At 62.5% G+C, this 15,729-nt stretch overlaps 4 protein-coding genes across 4 annotated transcripts; 2 read left to right on the top strand and 2 right to left on the bottom strand.

Annotated features, from left to right (window-relative positions):
• Positions 1–510: 510 nt before the first annotated feature.
• On the bottom strand, positions 511–2,454 carry MNEG_7090 (hypothetical protein; the record flags this gene model as incomplete). The annotated part of the gene is made up of 4 exons (XM_014044440.1): positions 511–605; positions 892–975; positions 1,347–1,472; positions 1,794–2,454. 4 exons carry the CDS (start codon positions 2,452–2,454, stop codon positions 511–513), a joined length of 966 nt encoding a protein of 321 aa, XP_013899894.1.
• Positions 2,455–3,837: 1,383 nt separating this feature from the next.
• Positions 3,838–5,283, top strand: MNEG_7089 (hypothetical protein; the record flags this gene model as incomplete). Its single annotated transcript, XM_014044439.1, has 4 exons — positions 3,838–3,996; positions 4,198–4,258; positions 4,589–4,731; positions 4,963–5,283. 4 exons carry the CDS (start codon positions 3,838–3,840, stop codon positions 5,281–5,283), a joined length of 684 nt encoding a protein of 227 aa, XP_013899893.1.
• A 1,870-nt stretch (positions 5,284–7,153) lies between these two features.
• On the top strand, positions 7,154–7,820 carry MNEG_7088 (hypothetical protein; the record flags this gene model as incomplete). The annotated part of the gene is made up of 2 exons (XM_014044438.1): positions 7,154–7,204; positions 7,497–7,820. The coding sequence occupies 2 exons, from the start codon at positions 7,154–7,156 to the stop codon at positions 7,818–7,820; spliced, it is 375 nt and encodes a 124-aa protein (XP_013899892.1).
• An 873-nt stretch (positions 7,821–8,693) lies between these two features.
• On the bottom strand, positions 8,694–10,024 carry MNEG_7087 (hypothetical protein; the record flags this gene model as incomplete). The annotated part of the gene is made up of 2 exons (XM_014044437.1): positions 8,694–8,918; positions 9,167–10,024. The coding sequence occupies 2 exons, from the start codon at positions 10,022–10,024 to the stop codon at positions 8,694–8,696; spliced, it is 1,083 nt and encodes a 360-aa protein (XP_013899891.1).
• Positions 10,025–15,729: the final 5,705 nt, after the last annotated feature.

Below are 15,729 nucleotides of genomic sequence, written 5' to 3'. Positions count from 1 at the left end.
CCCTTGCACAGCTTCTCCTCGTCGGCGCTGCAGCTGGCGTTGAGGGCGGGGTCGGCCCTGTAGTCGTTGGCGGCCGCCAGCTGCATCCTGAACAGCTGGGCGCGGCACCCGGGTGACACCCGGTCCTTGGAGTCCCTGTTGTGGGTGGGATGGGCGGGAAAGCGGTGCCACGGCTTGATGGGTTTGTGTCATGGGCGGTACGAGGAGAATCATCGCATTGCGCTTTGATGAGCCGAGTGGATGGGGTAGGGTAGATGCTTGGATGCAATCAGTCATAGTCATGTCATGTAATGTCATGCGACGTGATGTGATGTTGGATCACATATGTGCGGGGCGGGAGCTCGCCAATTCAGGGGCGTGAGCAGGGCCAGCGTCGCCGTGCGCGGCAGGCGGCGGCGGCGCGCGTGCGGCGGCCCGCTCGCCCGCACGGCTGGCAGGCCGCCGCGAGGGCCGAGGTTTGCGAGGACGCCGGGGCGGGCGCGGTGCGTCGCTGGGAAGAGGGACCCGCCCTCACTTGAGGCAGGAGATGACCTGCCCCTCTGTCTTCCCGCCGAACAAGTATGTGTTGTTGCACAGCCGCTCGGCGTCAGCCTTGCACGCGCGCGCTGCAGGGGCCGGGTGGGGGGGACGGGGGCGGTGGCACCGAGGGTTATGGATGGCGCGGTGCCCACCAGCCGGAGGGCCTGGTGGGGCACGCAGGGCGCCAGGCCTGCAGCCGGCACAATGTCAAGGGAGAGGAGGAGGTCGGGTGCCAGCACGCGTCGACACCAGGTGTTGTTAAACACAGTGCAGCGGGCCCGACGCCTGGACTCCCGTTGACCATGTTTGACCGCGGCAGCAGCAAACCCTGCGGCTGCGCCGGCCACTGGCGTGGAAGAGGCGTGGGCTCACCCAAGGGGACGTTTGCGTTGATGTTTTTGGAGCGCTTTATGAAGAATGTGGCGAGCTCCGAGGCGCAGGCGATTGGCACCGACTCTGCGGCGCGCGGTCGGTGGTGGGGCGCGGGGTGGGGGGGTGTGCGCTTGGGCAGGCGGGCGAGTGGGCTCTGATGCCCTAGGCAGCCGAGGGGCGGCTGGCATGCAGCAGCGGTGGCCATGGCGCGGCGGGTGGTTGCTGTGGCGCCATGGACCGCGCGACGTGCCCTTGAAACGTGCGCGGCTGCAAACATGCGACCGAGCGCACGTGCATACGTTCACATTCGAACCCACCAGCCATGGTGGGCGCGAGATCACCAATGCAAACAACCCCCTGCCACAAAAACGCTCACACGCGCACGTGCACACACACACAAACGCACACACACATGACAAACACATGACTCACACGACAACCCCCCGCCGCCTCACCTCCCTCCGCCTCTGTGTCTGCCGCCTCTGCCGCCGCTATGATCTGGCTGAGGCACTCCGCGACCCGCCCATCCCCGAAGTCCACGTCCTTGCAAGAGGACGAGGGTATGAAGTCCGCGCAATCCCCTGGTCAACAACAATACAAGCACACGCGCGGAGCCGCGGCGCGGGCGTCAGCAGCGGGGCGGAGGGCGGTCAGGGGTCGCCGCTGCTGGGTTCGATGCGCAAACGCGCCGCGCGCCGCCAGCAGCCGTGGCGGTTGCGCAGGCGCAAGGGGACGCCGGGTTCACGCAGCTCTCGCGCAGCCCACCTCCCATCGGCCATCCTGTCCGCACACATCCCCTCAAATCCCGCTGCCCCTCGCTTCGCTCAACAGGCTGCGCCGCCGCCGCTCTCCCCCCCCCCACCAACCCATTTCCCCTGGTTGCACAGGGGGCAGGCACCCACCCTGGGGGTCGATGTCGTCGTCATTTTCCACCTCCGCCTCGGGCGCGGCCGCCACCACCTGCACCTTCTTCGGCAGCAGCTTCGGGCCCTGCCGCTTCGGCTGCTCCTCCTCCTCCCCCGCGGCGGGCGCCGGCTGATCCTCCGCAGCCGCCACGCGCTCCGGCTGAGGCTCTGGTGCAGCCACTTGCTCCGGCCCAGGGGCCGCCTCTGCGCCTTTTGAGGGTGGCTGTCCGCCTTCCGCGGCTGCCGGGACTGCCGCCGGTGTTGGCTTGGCCGCCGGCTTCGGTTTGGGGGCGGCCTTTGCCGCGGGCGCGGGCGCGGGTGCCGCGGCTGCGTCACCCTTGGCCTGAGACGCAGCCTGGCTCGTCCCCTTGGAAACTGCAGGCTGCTGCTTTGCCTTTGGCGCCTGTTCCCCAGCAGCAGCTGCGGCAGGAGCAGCAGCTTCTTCTGCCTTGGCGCCCGCGCTCGACTGCGCCGTTGCGGCCTTCGCTGCGGCTGACGGCGCCGCGCGCTCGGCGGAGCTCGCCTCGGCTGCTTCCGCGGGCGGCGCCGCGGTTTCGGGCTCGTCCGCGGCGTCCGCCTCCGACTGCTGCAGAGAGCCGACCATGCAGCCGCACAGCACCAGCAGGCCCAACGCCAGGGCCGCCGCGCGCCGCCGCATGGCGGCTTGAGCCTGACAGGCGGAGTGGCCATCGCGCAAGCGCAGCTTTGCGTCGGTTCGCAGTGGCGCATCGCGGACGGGTGAGCTGCAGACGCGCGCTTTGGACCCGCAGCGGTCATCCTTGGCTTCTCACCTTACTTTGTGTGTAAGCTAAGCTGGCTCAAATGAAGTGCGCAAAGTTGATGGTTGCAACTTGCAAACCAAGCACCCCGGAACGACCCCGCTCAGAATCAAGCACGAAGCTGAGCCAACACAGTTCTCCGATGTGCCCACCTTTCCTGTCGCTTGGACGGCTCACTGTCAGAGAGATCAGGCTTGCCGATGGCCTCGCCCTATCCGGCTTTATACTGTGCACGTGAACACAGCTCGATTGGAGACATCAAGGATAGGAGCAGAATTGTTCAGCAGGCACTCGCTGGATGGGGTTGTCGGTTGCACGGGTGACAACTAGCTGCTGGTGAGTCAGGCGCAGGGCAGTCCCAGCTGCCGATAGCAGCCACTGGCTTTCAGAGCCACACTAGATGACTGATTATGCTACAAATCAACACTTCATACTCTTCTTATGGAGGGGGGAATCCTGCGCACGCAGCATCATGGCGAAGCACGAGTGCAGCCCGTGCGCAAATATCAGGCAAGTGCACTTGCTTTTGATGACCACTGACCATGTCATTACTGCCTGTTGAGTTCATGGCAAAGCACAAAGCCGCATGCTGCAGTTTGATGAGGGAAGTGATTGAGGCATTGGAAGGAAGGGCCTTGCAAGGGCAGGAAATCGTCAATTGATCGGGGGTCCTCATTTGTCAGACGAGGCAGTGCCTGTTGTGCGCCCACCCGTACCGGCACGCCTGCTGTTGTGAGTGCGTAGAACTTGACAGATATAGACACGCAGGACGTTTGCTTCAGCTGAGTGGGAGCCATCTGGGTTTCAGGCTCGGCGCGGCGATGCCGGCAGTGCACACATGAGTACGTAGGACTGGAGGAGCGCCCACTAGGTATGCGAGGGCTGAGGTGTCTTGCAACTGAAGCCGTGATGCTGCTATGCATTGACGCTGCCGGGTTGGGTAGCCTCAAGACCGGTTGACGTGCCCGTGAGACTGGAAGTTGACGAGACCGTGCCCAACTCTGGCCCAAACTACACACGTCCACAATGGAACGCAACCCCGCTTGCGCGATTTATGATAGCAAACCAATTATGCAGCAATCACTTCACAACAGCACAGTACCGTTCGATAGAGTACGGTATCACCCGCCGGCTTCCGGGAGCCGGGACTGTTTCAACCCCGTCATCCAATTAGCGCCCGGGCTCCTCACGTAAACGACTGAATACCATATTTCTAAGCAAATTTGACGATTTTCGACAGCGAGCTGAGCTGCCCTGCAACGATGGCGCGCTCGCCCACTCTCCTGGCTGTTGCGGCGGTGCTTTCGATGCTCCTTGGAGGCGCCGCGGCCAAGACGGTGTGCGCGGTGGACCTAAAATTCATCACAGGTCCCAAGACTGCCGCCTTGGCGGTTGGCGGGAAGGTCATCAAGCCTGCCAAGGTGTGCGCCTGGCCGATGGCACCCAGTCGCTGTCGTTGTGGTTCTGCTGTGGCCGCTGCAAACCACCGTGAGCTCGTGCCCACCGCAGCGCGCATCACCAAGGTGATGCCAATAAATCATGCTGTTCACGCAGCCCTCGCCGCCTTGCCTTGGACTGCATCTGATCTCCCCAAACCCCGAATGATTCTGCATCACCTTCAGGTCGGCATCAAGCCTGTCACGGTTGCAGGCGTGGCCGGCAGCGCCACAGTCGTGTTTGACGGTGAGAGCACTGGAACGCCGGCGCTGCACCTCTCCCCATGAAGGGACAGCGCGAAGAGGCCTGTGCAGGCAACCGTTGAGTGCCCGCCAGTTCAGCTGGCAGCGCAAGGGCAGCACAGGGGAAAGGCATCTGCACTTGGCTGGCAGGTTGGCCAAACGAGCCAGACCGCAGCTTTTGTAGTGGTGTGTGCTCTTGCTGGTGCCTTGAAATTGGGCGCAAGGATCCGTCAGACTCAAATGTTGTGATGCATGTTGACGCAGCCGCCGGTCACTAGTCCTCGGGGGCATCATCCCCGTGCCCTCGCCGCCACCTTGCCTCGCGGCCCACCAGGCGCCTGCCCCACTGCCGGCGGCCTGGCCGCGGCCCTGCTGTCCGCAAGCCTCTCTCCGGTGACCCCCAAATCTGGCATCCGCACCGGGCTCATGGAGTCGCGCATCTGGAGCATTGCCAAGGTCGACTGCAATGACTTCCAGGTAGGGCTGTGCTGAGGATTGGGGAGAGGAAGACATGGAAAGTGATGGAAAGGAGGGAGAGTGTTGGCGCAAGGAGCTTGTTTGTTTTATGAGAGGACGAGCAGTATCAAGAAATGGCATGACATGTAATGCAGACACCACAGGCTGCTCCTTGCAGGCGCCCAACGAACACTCTCATCAACCTGCTCGCGGCCGCCGCCGTCCCACCCCTCCTCGGTTGCCCAATTCCAGGCCGTCTTTGAGTCCACCGGCCCCGTGAACCCGAAGGACGGCACGATTCCATTCAACGTCCGCGCGACGTCGGGCACCGTCAACATCACCAGGATCAAGACGGGCCGCGTGCGCACCGCGCAGCTCGCGCCCGAGGTCATGACCGGCGCCGGCTGCAGGCTCACCGCCGACCCCGCGGCCGCCGGGCAGATACGGCTGGACTGCCCCAACGCCGAGCTCACGCGGCGCATAGAGACCGAGGGCATCGCTGCAGACATCGCGGTCAAGGGCCCGCTGACCGCGCTCGGGACGCTGGCTTCCGCGAAGATACTGAATGTCTGAGCGGCGGCACGGCCGCGTGCGCGGTCAGCGAGCTTCGGCGCCCGCTGCAATTTTGAGAGTGCAGCTCAAGCTCAGGCTTTCTGGCAGCGGCAAGGGCCGAGCGCACCATTCGAGGTTGTGTATGCAATTGTGGCTCTCTCCGTTGATGTGGCTCTCTAGGCCTCGACGGCGTCTTGACTTCGGCCACGCAGCTGCATAGTGCTTATGGCCACCACTTGTGGCGCCACGCCGGCAGCAGTTGCTCGTGAGTCGCCGTTGCAGCTTCAAAGAGGCAAGCCAAAGCACAAGCAACAACCTTTCACGGCCGGCTTGATGCCACCTGTACACTCCACAGATTTGAAACCGGCAATGTGCTCATTACGGCACAGTAGCTTAGCAACTCCTGTTATTGCACATGACATTCTGCACCGAGGTGCTACAGTGACTTGCAGCACCAATATACCCAGTGTCAAGAACGCTATGCTCCACCTCTTCAATCATAGACACTGGCCGGTGGTTGCAGTTTGTGCCTGCATGACAGATGTTTTGATTGCCCCGTGGGTGCTGCTGCCAGTATCGGTGTGTAACTGCTGCCTTTTCACTGCACACGAGGTGCGTCTGTGTCAGGCAGTGCCAGCTTTGGCATTTAGCAGTAGCTCGCTCGTTCAGCTCTTCACAAGGAAGCCTGCAATCTCTCTGGCATGTTGGATGGCTGCGTTTACGCTCGCCAGCAGTCTACTGCGTCCAGAATGATCCCTCACGTTGGTCATTATGCTGCTAGGCCCATTACCTTTTGGGCTAGCCCCTGGTGCCTCGACGACCAGTGACGCAGCAAGTGTGCGCTCCTGTGTCCACCCTGACGGCAGTTTTCAAACGCGCCTAGCCCTCGAGTAACCGGCTGATATGAGATTTTTGTAATCATTAGAACACTCAAAGCTGAACTCTTGGCGATTACCCTCACAACGAGCCGCAAACCAAGTTCCGAAAAGAGCGCGTTCGCCCACTCGCGATTCGGCTCCTAGGACTGTACAGCCATCACACTTTTTGTACCCTTAGAACCAGTTAGTTTGCTTACAGCGCCAGCAGGCAATCCCAATGGCCCCCGCGCGCCAATGGCCCGCGCTCATGATGCTAGTGCTGTCAGCAGCCTTCAGCGGCGCCGCAGCCAAACCGGCGTGCATCATTGATTTGATATTTCAAACGGGCCCTCAGACGGCGGCGCTTACTCTTGGCGGGCAGCTGCATTCGGACCCAGTGCCCATCGCCATCAGGCACACGAGTGAGTCAGCCCAAGCAGCCTGATGCTCTCGGCCCTGCGCGTGAGGGCGTCACTCGCCGCTGGGTCCTCCAAGAATGCAACGTCACATGCAAACATGTCACTCCGTGTCGCGTTTAACAATCATGAGGCCCTGCCTGAATGACTTAAATGTGTCTAGTGCACAGGCCGGCATGCTCAGTACTTTCAGATGTGATGAAGCATCTTGATCATCAAGCAGCCCACGACTCCCCCCCCCTCCTGGTTTCACGCCAACTCTGCGTGCAGCCGTCGCTGGCGTTGCTGGGAACGCATCGCTTGTTTTTGACGGTAAGCAAACGCCTTTCGCAACAAAGCTCTCTATCGCACACACCAAAGCCCTGGCATGCACCCAGCCGAGCCTAGCGGCTGCAACTCGTGCACAGTACGCCTCAGAATGCCGTTGCTGCTCCTGCTGGGTTCTCGGCGTTCATGCTATGGCCGCTTGTTTTGCGAAAAGCACAGCCCATGTTTGACTTCTGCTGCACGCCTGCGCGCGGGTGTGTAGGTGCGTGCCCCACGGCGGCAGGCCTTGCTGTAGCCCTGCCCTCGTCGCGTCTGCAACCAGTTGCCCCCAGTGGCTTCAGGGTTGCGCTAATGTCAGCGCGCATCGCTAACTTGGCCAACATCGACATCCTCGGCTTCAAGGTGGGCGGCGGCACACGTGCTGTTTCGTGTGCATGAACCGCGTCTGTGTGTGTGTGTGCGTGTGTGTGTGTGTGTGTGTGTGTGTGTGTGCGTATGTGTGTGTGTGTGCGTGTGTGCGACCCTCGGCTGTGCACATGTGAGCCCTTTCACTTCAGGGACTTGGCTGACATGCAGGTGCGGTTTAGGTTTGAAATGCAAGCTTGAGTAGCCGCAGCTCTGCAGGCTGATCCGCGCCCGCCACCCCACCTCACGCCCCCTACGACCGACACCCAACCCCTACGGCTGCCTGCAGGGCGTGTTCGAGTCCAACGGCTCAATCTCCGCCCCCGACGCCTCATCCCCCCTGCGCGTCCGCGCGACCGACGGCACCGTCCACATCACCGGCCCGCGCAGCCTGTCGGTCGACTCTCCCCTCGCGCCCGAGACGCTGGCCGGCAACGGGTGCATCATTACAGCCGACGCCTCTGCCCCCGGGACGCTCTCAATGCTGTGCTCGACGGTCAACCTTTACAGGCGCCTGAGCATGTACGATGGGGACCTAGTTGTGGACATCCAGGTCAGGGGCGTCCTCACAGCTTATGGGCAGCTGTCCGCCGCCCGCACCGCCAACCTGTGACCGACAGCAGGGCCCGTGGCAGGGGCGCGCTCGTGCGCCTGGGACGCACTCCGGTGGCGCGGCGGGCTGAAGCAGGAGGCAGCAGTCTGGCCTCAGTTGCCGGTCGGGTCGGGCCTGCAGCCTGCAAGGTTGCAGCTGGCAGTGGCTCCGTTGTGAGGAGCTGCGCTGCGTGCCTTGGAGCGCTGGGCCTGTCGTAGCTTTGCCGGCACTGCCAGGCGCGACACCACCATCTGATGACCCTCACGTGCCAAAGGGAAGAACATGGATGTGCAAAGTGGGGGTGCGGTCAGGCCGAAGCAGACACCATAACAGGCTTTTACAAGCTGACCATCGACAGTTTTTTTGTCATTAGTGTTATCTAGGATTTGCACCGTCTCTGCAGTGCGCATGGCCTGTGTGCAAGTCGCCGCCGCCTTGGCCAGATTCTCGAGGTGCTTTTCGCGTTTCCATAGCATTATTTAACCTGCACAAGTGCGACGCCTGGCCCATCAGAATGGCTGCGCTCACATTTTTCTAAGGCCGCTGTTTGAAAACTCATCACCATGTTGCCCAACGTGTCAAGACGCCAAGAGTCTGACTGCATTTTCCCCTATTGATGCTGGTCCGGGTTCACAGTTGTTTGCACTGTGTAAGGAGTTGCTTTGTGGTCAACGTAGTGATGACAAGAAAAGCAAAGAGACCGGCTCGCAGTGACACTCACATTACAAAGCATAGAGCGCCAGGACCCATGGTCGAGCAACCAAAAACGAATTGCAGTGGGCAGTTTCCAGGATGCCACCGACGGACCCGCGGCATCCGCGCCTTGGACCCTCCGTCATCGGCGGTGCCGCACCCAGACGCAACGCAGAGCCCTGCGATCCGTCACCCCCAGCATCACGCCCACTCAGGCAGGCCCTCCTCTTCCTCCTCCTCCTGCTCCTTCCCGCCCAAACCCTCCTCCCCGCCCTCCTCCCCAAACCCGGCCCAAAGCCCCTCCTCTCCAGCCGCGCCGCCGAGGGCGCAGCCGCCACCGGCGGCGCTGCCCTTGCGCGACAGACACCTGACGGCTAGCTGCTCATTTGCGGCATGCATTTCCTCGCCGATGCGGTCGTAGTAATCCTGCGGGCAGGCGAGCGGTTTTCACCAATGATTACACCATGGAAATGGGCTGAGTGCGGCCGCATGCACCACACCAGGCTGGCCGGGAGGCCGTCCCCTGATTGCTGGGCAACGGTGGGTCAGGTCAGCGCAAGAAGCCCACGGCTCGAGGTGCCGATCGTGCTGCCGGACACCCTTTGACCCCCTGGAAAATGGGACAGAGCATGACATGGGCCCGGAGGCGGCCTGGGTGAAGTGTCCGGCCTCACCTCAACAAACTCCTTCGGAGGGTCCTGCACCGCCGCCACCGCCGCCAGCTGCCTCTCCTTCGCCGCCGCCAGCAGCCGCGCCTTGTCCGCCGCCGACACGCCTACGTAGCCAAAACCGCCGCCGCCGTTGCCGCCCCCGCAAGCGCCGCCCGCAGCCTCGTGCGCGCGCCGCAGCTCTTGCAGCGCCGCCGCGACGTCGGCGCTCGTGCCGCGCTCGCGGCGCCGAGCCTCGGCCTCTGCGGCGCGCTGCTTTTTGGCCGCCACAGCCGCGTGTGCCTTGTGGGCTTCTAGGTGGAGGGCTGCTGTGCCGCGCATGATCCTATCCAGCTCAGGGCCCGTGATTTCCACCCAACACGTGGCATCGCTGCCTCCCCCGCCGCCGGTGTCGCCAGTGCATGGGGGCCCCTGGTCCGGCTGCTGCTGCTGCTGCTGCTGCTGCTGCTCCTCAGCAACCTGCCGTTGCTTCTTTGGCATTTCTGGCCACGCTGGTGGCTCGTGCCGCCTGTTCCTGTGCAGCAGGTGCTGCAGCCCGGCCCCAAACGGCGTCACCGCCGGCGCCCACACCCCCGGGACCCTCTTGGGGCTGACGGGCCCCGCCGACGTGAGCAGCGTCGCCTCGCCGCTGCTGCAGCGTTGCATGCGCTGCGCCGCGGGCGGCAGGGAGCCGGCCTCGGCGCCGTGCGGGGCGAGGCCATTCAGCAGGCTGGCCAGCTTGGAGCCATTAAACCGCACAGTGGGCATGGGCATGCACGGGACCACGTCTGTCTCGTCCGGGGCCTGGCGCATGCGCTGCGCCGCTTGCGCACGGGCGTTGATCACGCGCCAGAGCCGGTGCGCCCCGTCTGCGATTGCGTCCATGGTGCCTGGCTTCAGGGTCGGGCTCGCTTGTGCAGCGCGCGCACTGCTGCTGCTGCAGATGGCGGCGTGGTCGTCGGCCTGATGCACGCGGCACACAATGGGTTCGAAAATCCAAGATTCACGTCGTCATGCACATGCACTGGTGCCTCGTTATGACTTGACGCTGCTGCAGCCACGAAGCGCTTTGGATGATTTGACTCTGCCTGCAAGCACAGCAGAAAGCACACTTGATTAATTTACGCAGTAATTTGACGTATCGTAAGTATACATCACCGCAAGTACAGCGTTGCCATTGGAAAGTGGATGCGTTGTCACCATGCCGCTCTGCTCGTGCTGTGGACAGTGCCGCTGAGCGACGCCAAGCAAGATGGTCCGTGGTGCCCTTCTTGACCTGCTAGCTGCCAACAATGAGGTTCTGCGCGTGGATATTGCCCTGGAAGGAGATATGTCTGGAGCTGGGGGGAACGGCAGGAATCAATCAGTGAAGCGCCAAAATGGGCGGAGGGGATGCGGAGCAACAGTGACGGCACCGCCCCTTGACTGCGCATGCACAGGATTTGCATTCCCTTTTGTGATAAAGAGTCCTGCTGCGTGGCCTTGTCACGAATCCAGTGCGCCCACGCGCTTTTAGTCCACTCTCTGGCCAAGTGGTTGCGCAACAATGATTACACAGCAGGGGCAAGAGATTGAAGAGTACAGGCGGCGATGCGACAGGACAAAGGGAGGGGATTGCATGCGGAGTGAAGCGGTAGCGAGGAGTTAACACGTATGCAGCAGCCACATGGACGCCAGCAGCAGCGCCGTGGTTTCCGACATCCATTACTAGGTCGGTTGTGAACCTCGAGTGCACACGAGGCATTGCACATTTGCAGGACGCGCCTCGGCGAACATGTGCCGCGGATGTGTGCCTGCAGCCACACGCGCCCCTGAAGTTTCCAGGCGTCGCGCCCTAGTTGAGCACACACTCAGCTGCCGCCCGCCACTGCTGCTGCTGCTGCTGCTGCTGCTGCGGCAGTACCTGCAGGACCTGCAGCTATCGCAGGCCCTTCCAGCGCAGCGGTGCCCTCCTTGACCCGGTTGGACCGGTAGTGCTGCCAATGGTAGAACTGCTGGGTGTGGATGTCGTCCTGAAGGGGTGCGTGTTTCCATGCAGGTGGGTGGGGGGCGGGCATTATACGGTCAAAGAGTTGTGGCGCCGACGTGGAGCGCACAGGGGCAACAGGAATGCCGAGCACAGGTTGGCCGCGGAGGTGGGCTGCGTGCTGAAGCGGAGCAGCCACATGGAGTGGCGTGCTGGTGTGTGCTTGTGCCAGCACATCAGACCGCTGTGAAGATCACCAGGAAGATTGCAGCACCAAAGGATGCAGCCGGCTCACCGCGACCTGCACCACCGCGATGGATTTCCTGAATCGTTCGCTTCGCAGGAGGTCCAGCATCAGCAGGCAGTGGGGGTGCCTTTGGGGGTTCATAGAATAGGTGAAAGTGGGTGAGAGGAAGCAGGCGGGTTTGGCATGCAGCAGGACACGACGAGGCGAAGCATACGCCATGCGAAGAGCGCAGCTTGCCACGGCATGGCGTGGACACGGCTGGCGCGACCAGCCGGGCGCAGCGCTTTGCGTCCGGGCGCAGGTGCGGTCCAGCCAGGCATACAACCACACCCGCCCCTGCATGCACATTCACCCAATTCTTGCCCTCGCCTACCCTCCCTCAAAGCCAAAGTCAAAGCAGGCCCCCGGAGCCGCTCCTCACTTAATGTAGACAGCGTACTCTGGCCGCCGCCAGTAGTCCAGGTATTGTAGATAGTTCAGAAAAGCTGGATCTTCAAGGTATCGATTCTGAGCGAGCCCTGTACAGACGCAGCAACAGGGATTGCGCGGTGCAACTGAGTGCTTGCAAATCATCGCTCGGCAGCTGAGTCACAGCGGGGTTGCAGCGGGGCCAGGTGACCCGACACGGCCCTGTGAGAGGCCGGTGTGTTTGCACAATCAGGTGGGCCTGTCATTGCAGTGCACCATTTGTTGCTCCCGCAGCCATGCAAAGACGGCAGCAATAGCAGCACAAGCGACCAGGCGCCATGCCCCCTCACAATTGAGGTAGAATGGGTTGGCCAGGCACTGCATGAACTCCAGTTCGACTATGAAGCGCGTCCGGTCAGAGCAGCCAGTGGCATCGGCAGCGCTTTGCCCGCCGCCGCCGCTGCCACTTGTACTGCATACAACACGGTGTGATACGGTTGGTGCGCGCCGTTTGCAGCTGGTCTCGTGGTGCGTGGGCCTGCATCAGCTGCTGTTGTGCTTGGGCGGCCCATGCATTCGTGAGAGAGCACAGCGAAGGACTCTAGGCAGCGTGTAAGGCATTCACCTGGGTCCTGTTGTTGGATCCACATCCATGGCGTGCCCAAAGCCCCTCAATAGACCCGTGTCACTTCAGCAGATCAGCCAAGTAACCTCTCCGTTTTGTCGGTCCTGCGATCAATTGTTGCCTTTAGAATTTTGATAGCAGCAAGAGAATACCAACCACGTCGTGTACCGACCATTCAAATTAATTTCTCAAAATCACATTTTCATCCACGCACTTGACGCTGGGGTAAGGCCATGCCACCGCGAATTAGGCGGCAACAACTTAGCCGGCAACCCCCGCGCATCAGCGACAGCAGCGACGACAGCAGCGGCGACGAGAGCGCCGGGTGCCTGCGCCTAGAGCGCTACGCCGCTGCAGACATTTGCGGTGGGCTCGCCAACAGGTGGGAGCAGCATGCGCCCAGCATGCTGAGCATGTGTGTGCTGCGGCAGTCCGGCGATCGGCCATGCATGCACAGTGCGTGCTTCGCTGTCGTACCGCTCACAATTGGCCCCTCCCCTGTCCATGCCACCCGCACCAGGAACCTGCGGGCGCGCGCTCTGCAGGAGCTGCGGGTGGTGGTGCAGGAAGAGTATCGGAGTTCGGATAAGAAGCTGCAGGGGGCCATTTTTGAGGACCTCATGGCGGCGGCACGGCTGACAGACGGGTGCGTTTGGGGCCGTGCGGGGCGCCGGCTTGCTGCGGCGCCTGCGTTGCACGTATGCGAAGCGGGCGCCGCGCCGAACATTTTTTGCAGTGTTCTCATCGGGCACGCCGGCTGCCCGGCGCGGGGGTTACTTTTCAACCGGCACAGGTGCATGCACCTTATCCAGTCACTTGCAGAACGTGTGCAGCTGCAAACACCCACCCCATTCGCCCCATTCGCGCCTGTGTGCCCTTTCCCCAGACGCGAATCTGTCCGCCAGGCGCAAGCCGCTGCGGTCGACGCGGCCGGGCGCGCGCTACCGCAGCAGCGGCGCACGCAGCTGCTTGGACAGGCAAAGCGTGCCGGGCTGGCCGCCCACAGGGAGCGGCGGCGGCGCAGTGGCGGCGGCGGCGGCGGCGGCAGCAACGACAAATTGGGAGGGGCAGCATCAGATGGTGATGATTTGGAAGATGAGGAGGCGGAACTCACGTTTGTAGACGTACCCGACGAGGTCACCCAAGTGATTCTTGGGTCACTGGATCCTTTGTCACTGGGGCGCGCAGCATGCGTGTGCCGTGCATGGCGGGGTATGGTGGCAGCAGATGCAGGTCTATGGGCCGACGCGGTGCTGCGAGTGTTTGAACGGAGGGGCGCAGCGCGTGTGGCTGCAGCCGAGGCGGCCTTGGGCCTGGCCACGGCAGTTGGAGAAGCTGCAGAAAGCGGGGGGCTGGCAGTTGCTGGTCAGCAGCTGGGTGCTGACAAGCTGGCGGCGCTGTTTCGGGAACTCGCGGCAGGTGAGTTGGCCCCTATTTTGCTCAAGGAACAGCTCGCCTGCTTTGGCCCACCCTTTCCGGCGTGCGTTTGGGGTTGCGCATGAGCTGCATGCAGTGCGCGCCCCTTCTCACACGCGCTGCCGCCCTTTGCTGGGCCCTGGCAGAGCGCCGTCACGCCCTTTTGCCGTGGAGGGCCTGCCGCGTTATAGCGGATGGACGGCTGCTGTGGAAGGAGATGGCCAGCGGAGGCGGTGTGGGCGGGCGTGGCAGCGTAGCAGCACGGCCCTCTGGTCGACAGCGGCGGGGGCGGGGGCGGGAGTCGAGGCTGTCAATTTCGTATCCAAGTCCAGAGCAGGTGGGTTCTGAGGGCAAGTTAGGATTTTCTGGTTGTGGGGCCTGTATTGATCTGGGTTTGGTGCGTCTTTCATTGATGCTCACGTCTGACCTTGGTCAAACCAAGGTCAAACCAACGGCTTTGCCGAGTCACTGTTCCCTTTGCTTGAGTGTCCGTCATACTTTTGCCGCAGGCTGTCGATTGGATGCGCGGCGGCGACGGGGGCGCAGGTGGAGGCGGAGGTGGGCGCAGCAGCAGCAGCAGCGATGACGACAGCGACGAGGATGAGAGCAGCGAGGATGAGCGGCACAAGCCTCTGACCGCGCGCATGAGGCTCTGGGCGCTGGCAAAGGAGTAATGAAAGGATTTAATCTGTCTTTGGGTGTTTTGGGGGTCATCAAGGCAGGTTTTAAAGCAGATTGCTGGTAACAAAACAGTGCAGCCGCCGGCCAGAGGGTGCCATGCGAATGGCAGCTGTCGGACATTGGCAGGTCTAGGCGCGTGGGTGCAGGGATCTTATGCGGATTGCTTGTGGCCATCAAGGCAACCACCGGCATCCTCTGACCTCCTACCAGCCTCGGAAAGAGGCTTCGAGAGCCGCTCGCCACCAGGCCTATTTTGGCCAAGCGGCCTTTTCGTCATTGTTCTTGGGGCATTGCCTGCTACTCTCTTGCAATAGTGCATGTTTGCGCGAGCTGCTGCCGCCAGGATGCTTCGTGGCGTCGCGCGCTCTGCTGCGGGCCTGACGGTGAGCGCGCACGCTGGGCCTAACTGCGGACGGCGCTTTGGCACCTCAGCTATCACAGCTGCATCGATCACCTCTCCTCGCTACGCCCACCTGCAAGCATGCCCAGATCGCACCGCGGGCCGTGGCTCTCAGGCGCCCCGCGGCGCCTCAGATGCGAGCCCTGAGTGCCTTTTCCATGCCGGATCAGCGCCCCTTTGCGGCTCGCCCGCTGGCGCGCGACCTCATGACCTCGGCGGCTGCCGCCGACGCCGCCACCACTGAGGAGACCTTCCAGTACCAAGCTGAGGTGGGCGCTGTTGCAGCTTGTATGGTTCTTATAAGAGGGTACGCATTCAACAAGCGCTGCGCCTGTAGCAGCTGGCCTGCCGATTGCGAGCAGCGCATGTTTTTTGCCGTTGCGAAAGGCGAAGCAGTCAGATTCAAGCTCTTGCTTGAAGAGGGCGCCGCAGCCACAATCCCGGCACATTGGCACGTTTCGGCCGATGATGTTGGGTTCCAATCATGTGGCCATTCATGCAAGCAAGCTATCCTCCCGCACGGGGGCGCAATGGCAATGTGGTGGCGCGACACCTGTGGACGGACAATTCTAGAGCCTGGATCGCCCAGTGCTCACGCGCCGCGGCGCTGCTGGGCGTGCTGCCCTGCCACTTGATCACACACAACTTGCCATTTCCAATCAATGTCATCCTGATTGGAGCATGGTAGTCGCATCACCATACGCAGCGGCTGCAGTAGTCAAGCACCCCTGCAACGGGAAGCCTGGTGGCTGGCCCTGCTCACCAGGGGCCCCATCCTGGAGCGTCTCCCCTTCATCCCCCCACCCACACGCTCTCACCCTCCCCGTGACCCTACCCCCCCCTCACC

The sequence above is a fragment of the Monoraphidium neglectum genome (assembly GCF_000611645.1).
Source record: "Monoraphidium neglectum strain SAG 48.87 unplaced genomic scaffold scaffold01223, whole genome shotgun sequence".
NCBI lineage: Eukaryota > Viridiplantae > Chlorophyta > Chlorophyceae > Sphaeropleales > Selenastraceae > Monoraphidium > Monoraphidium neglectum.
The sequence above is the reverse complement of the archived record's forward strand: the minus strand, read 5'-3'. Positions and strand labels throughout refer to the sequence as shown.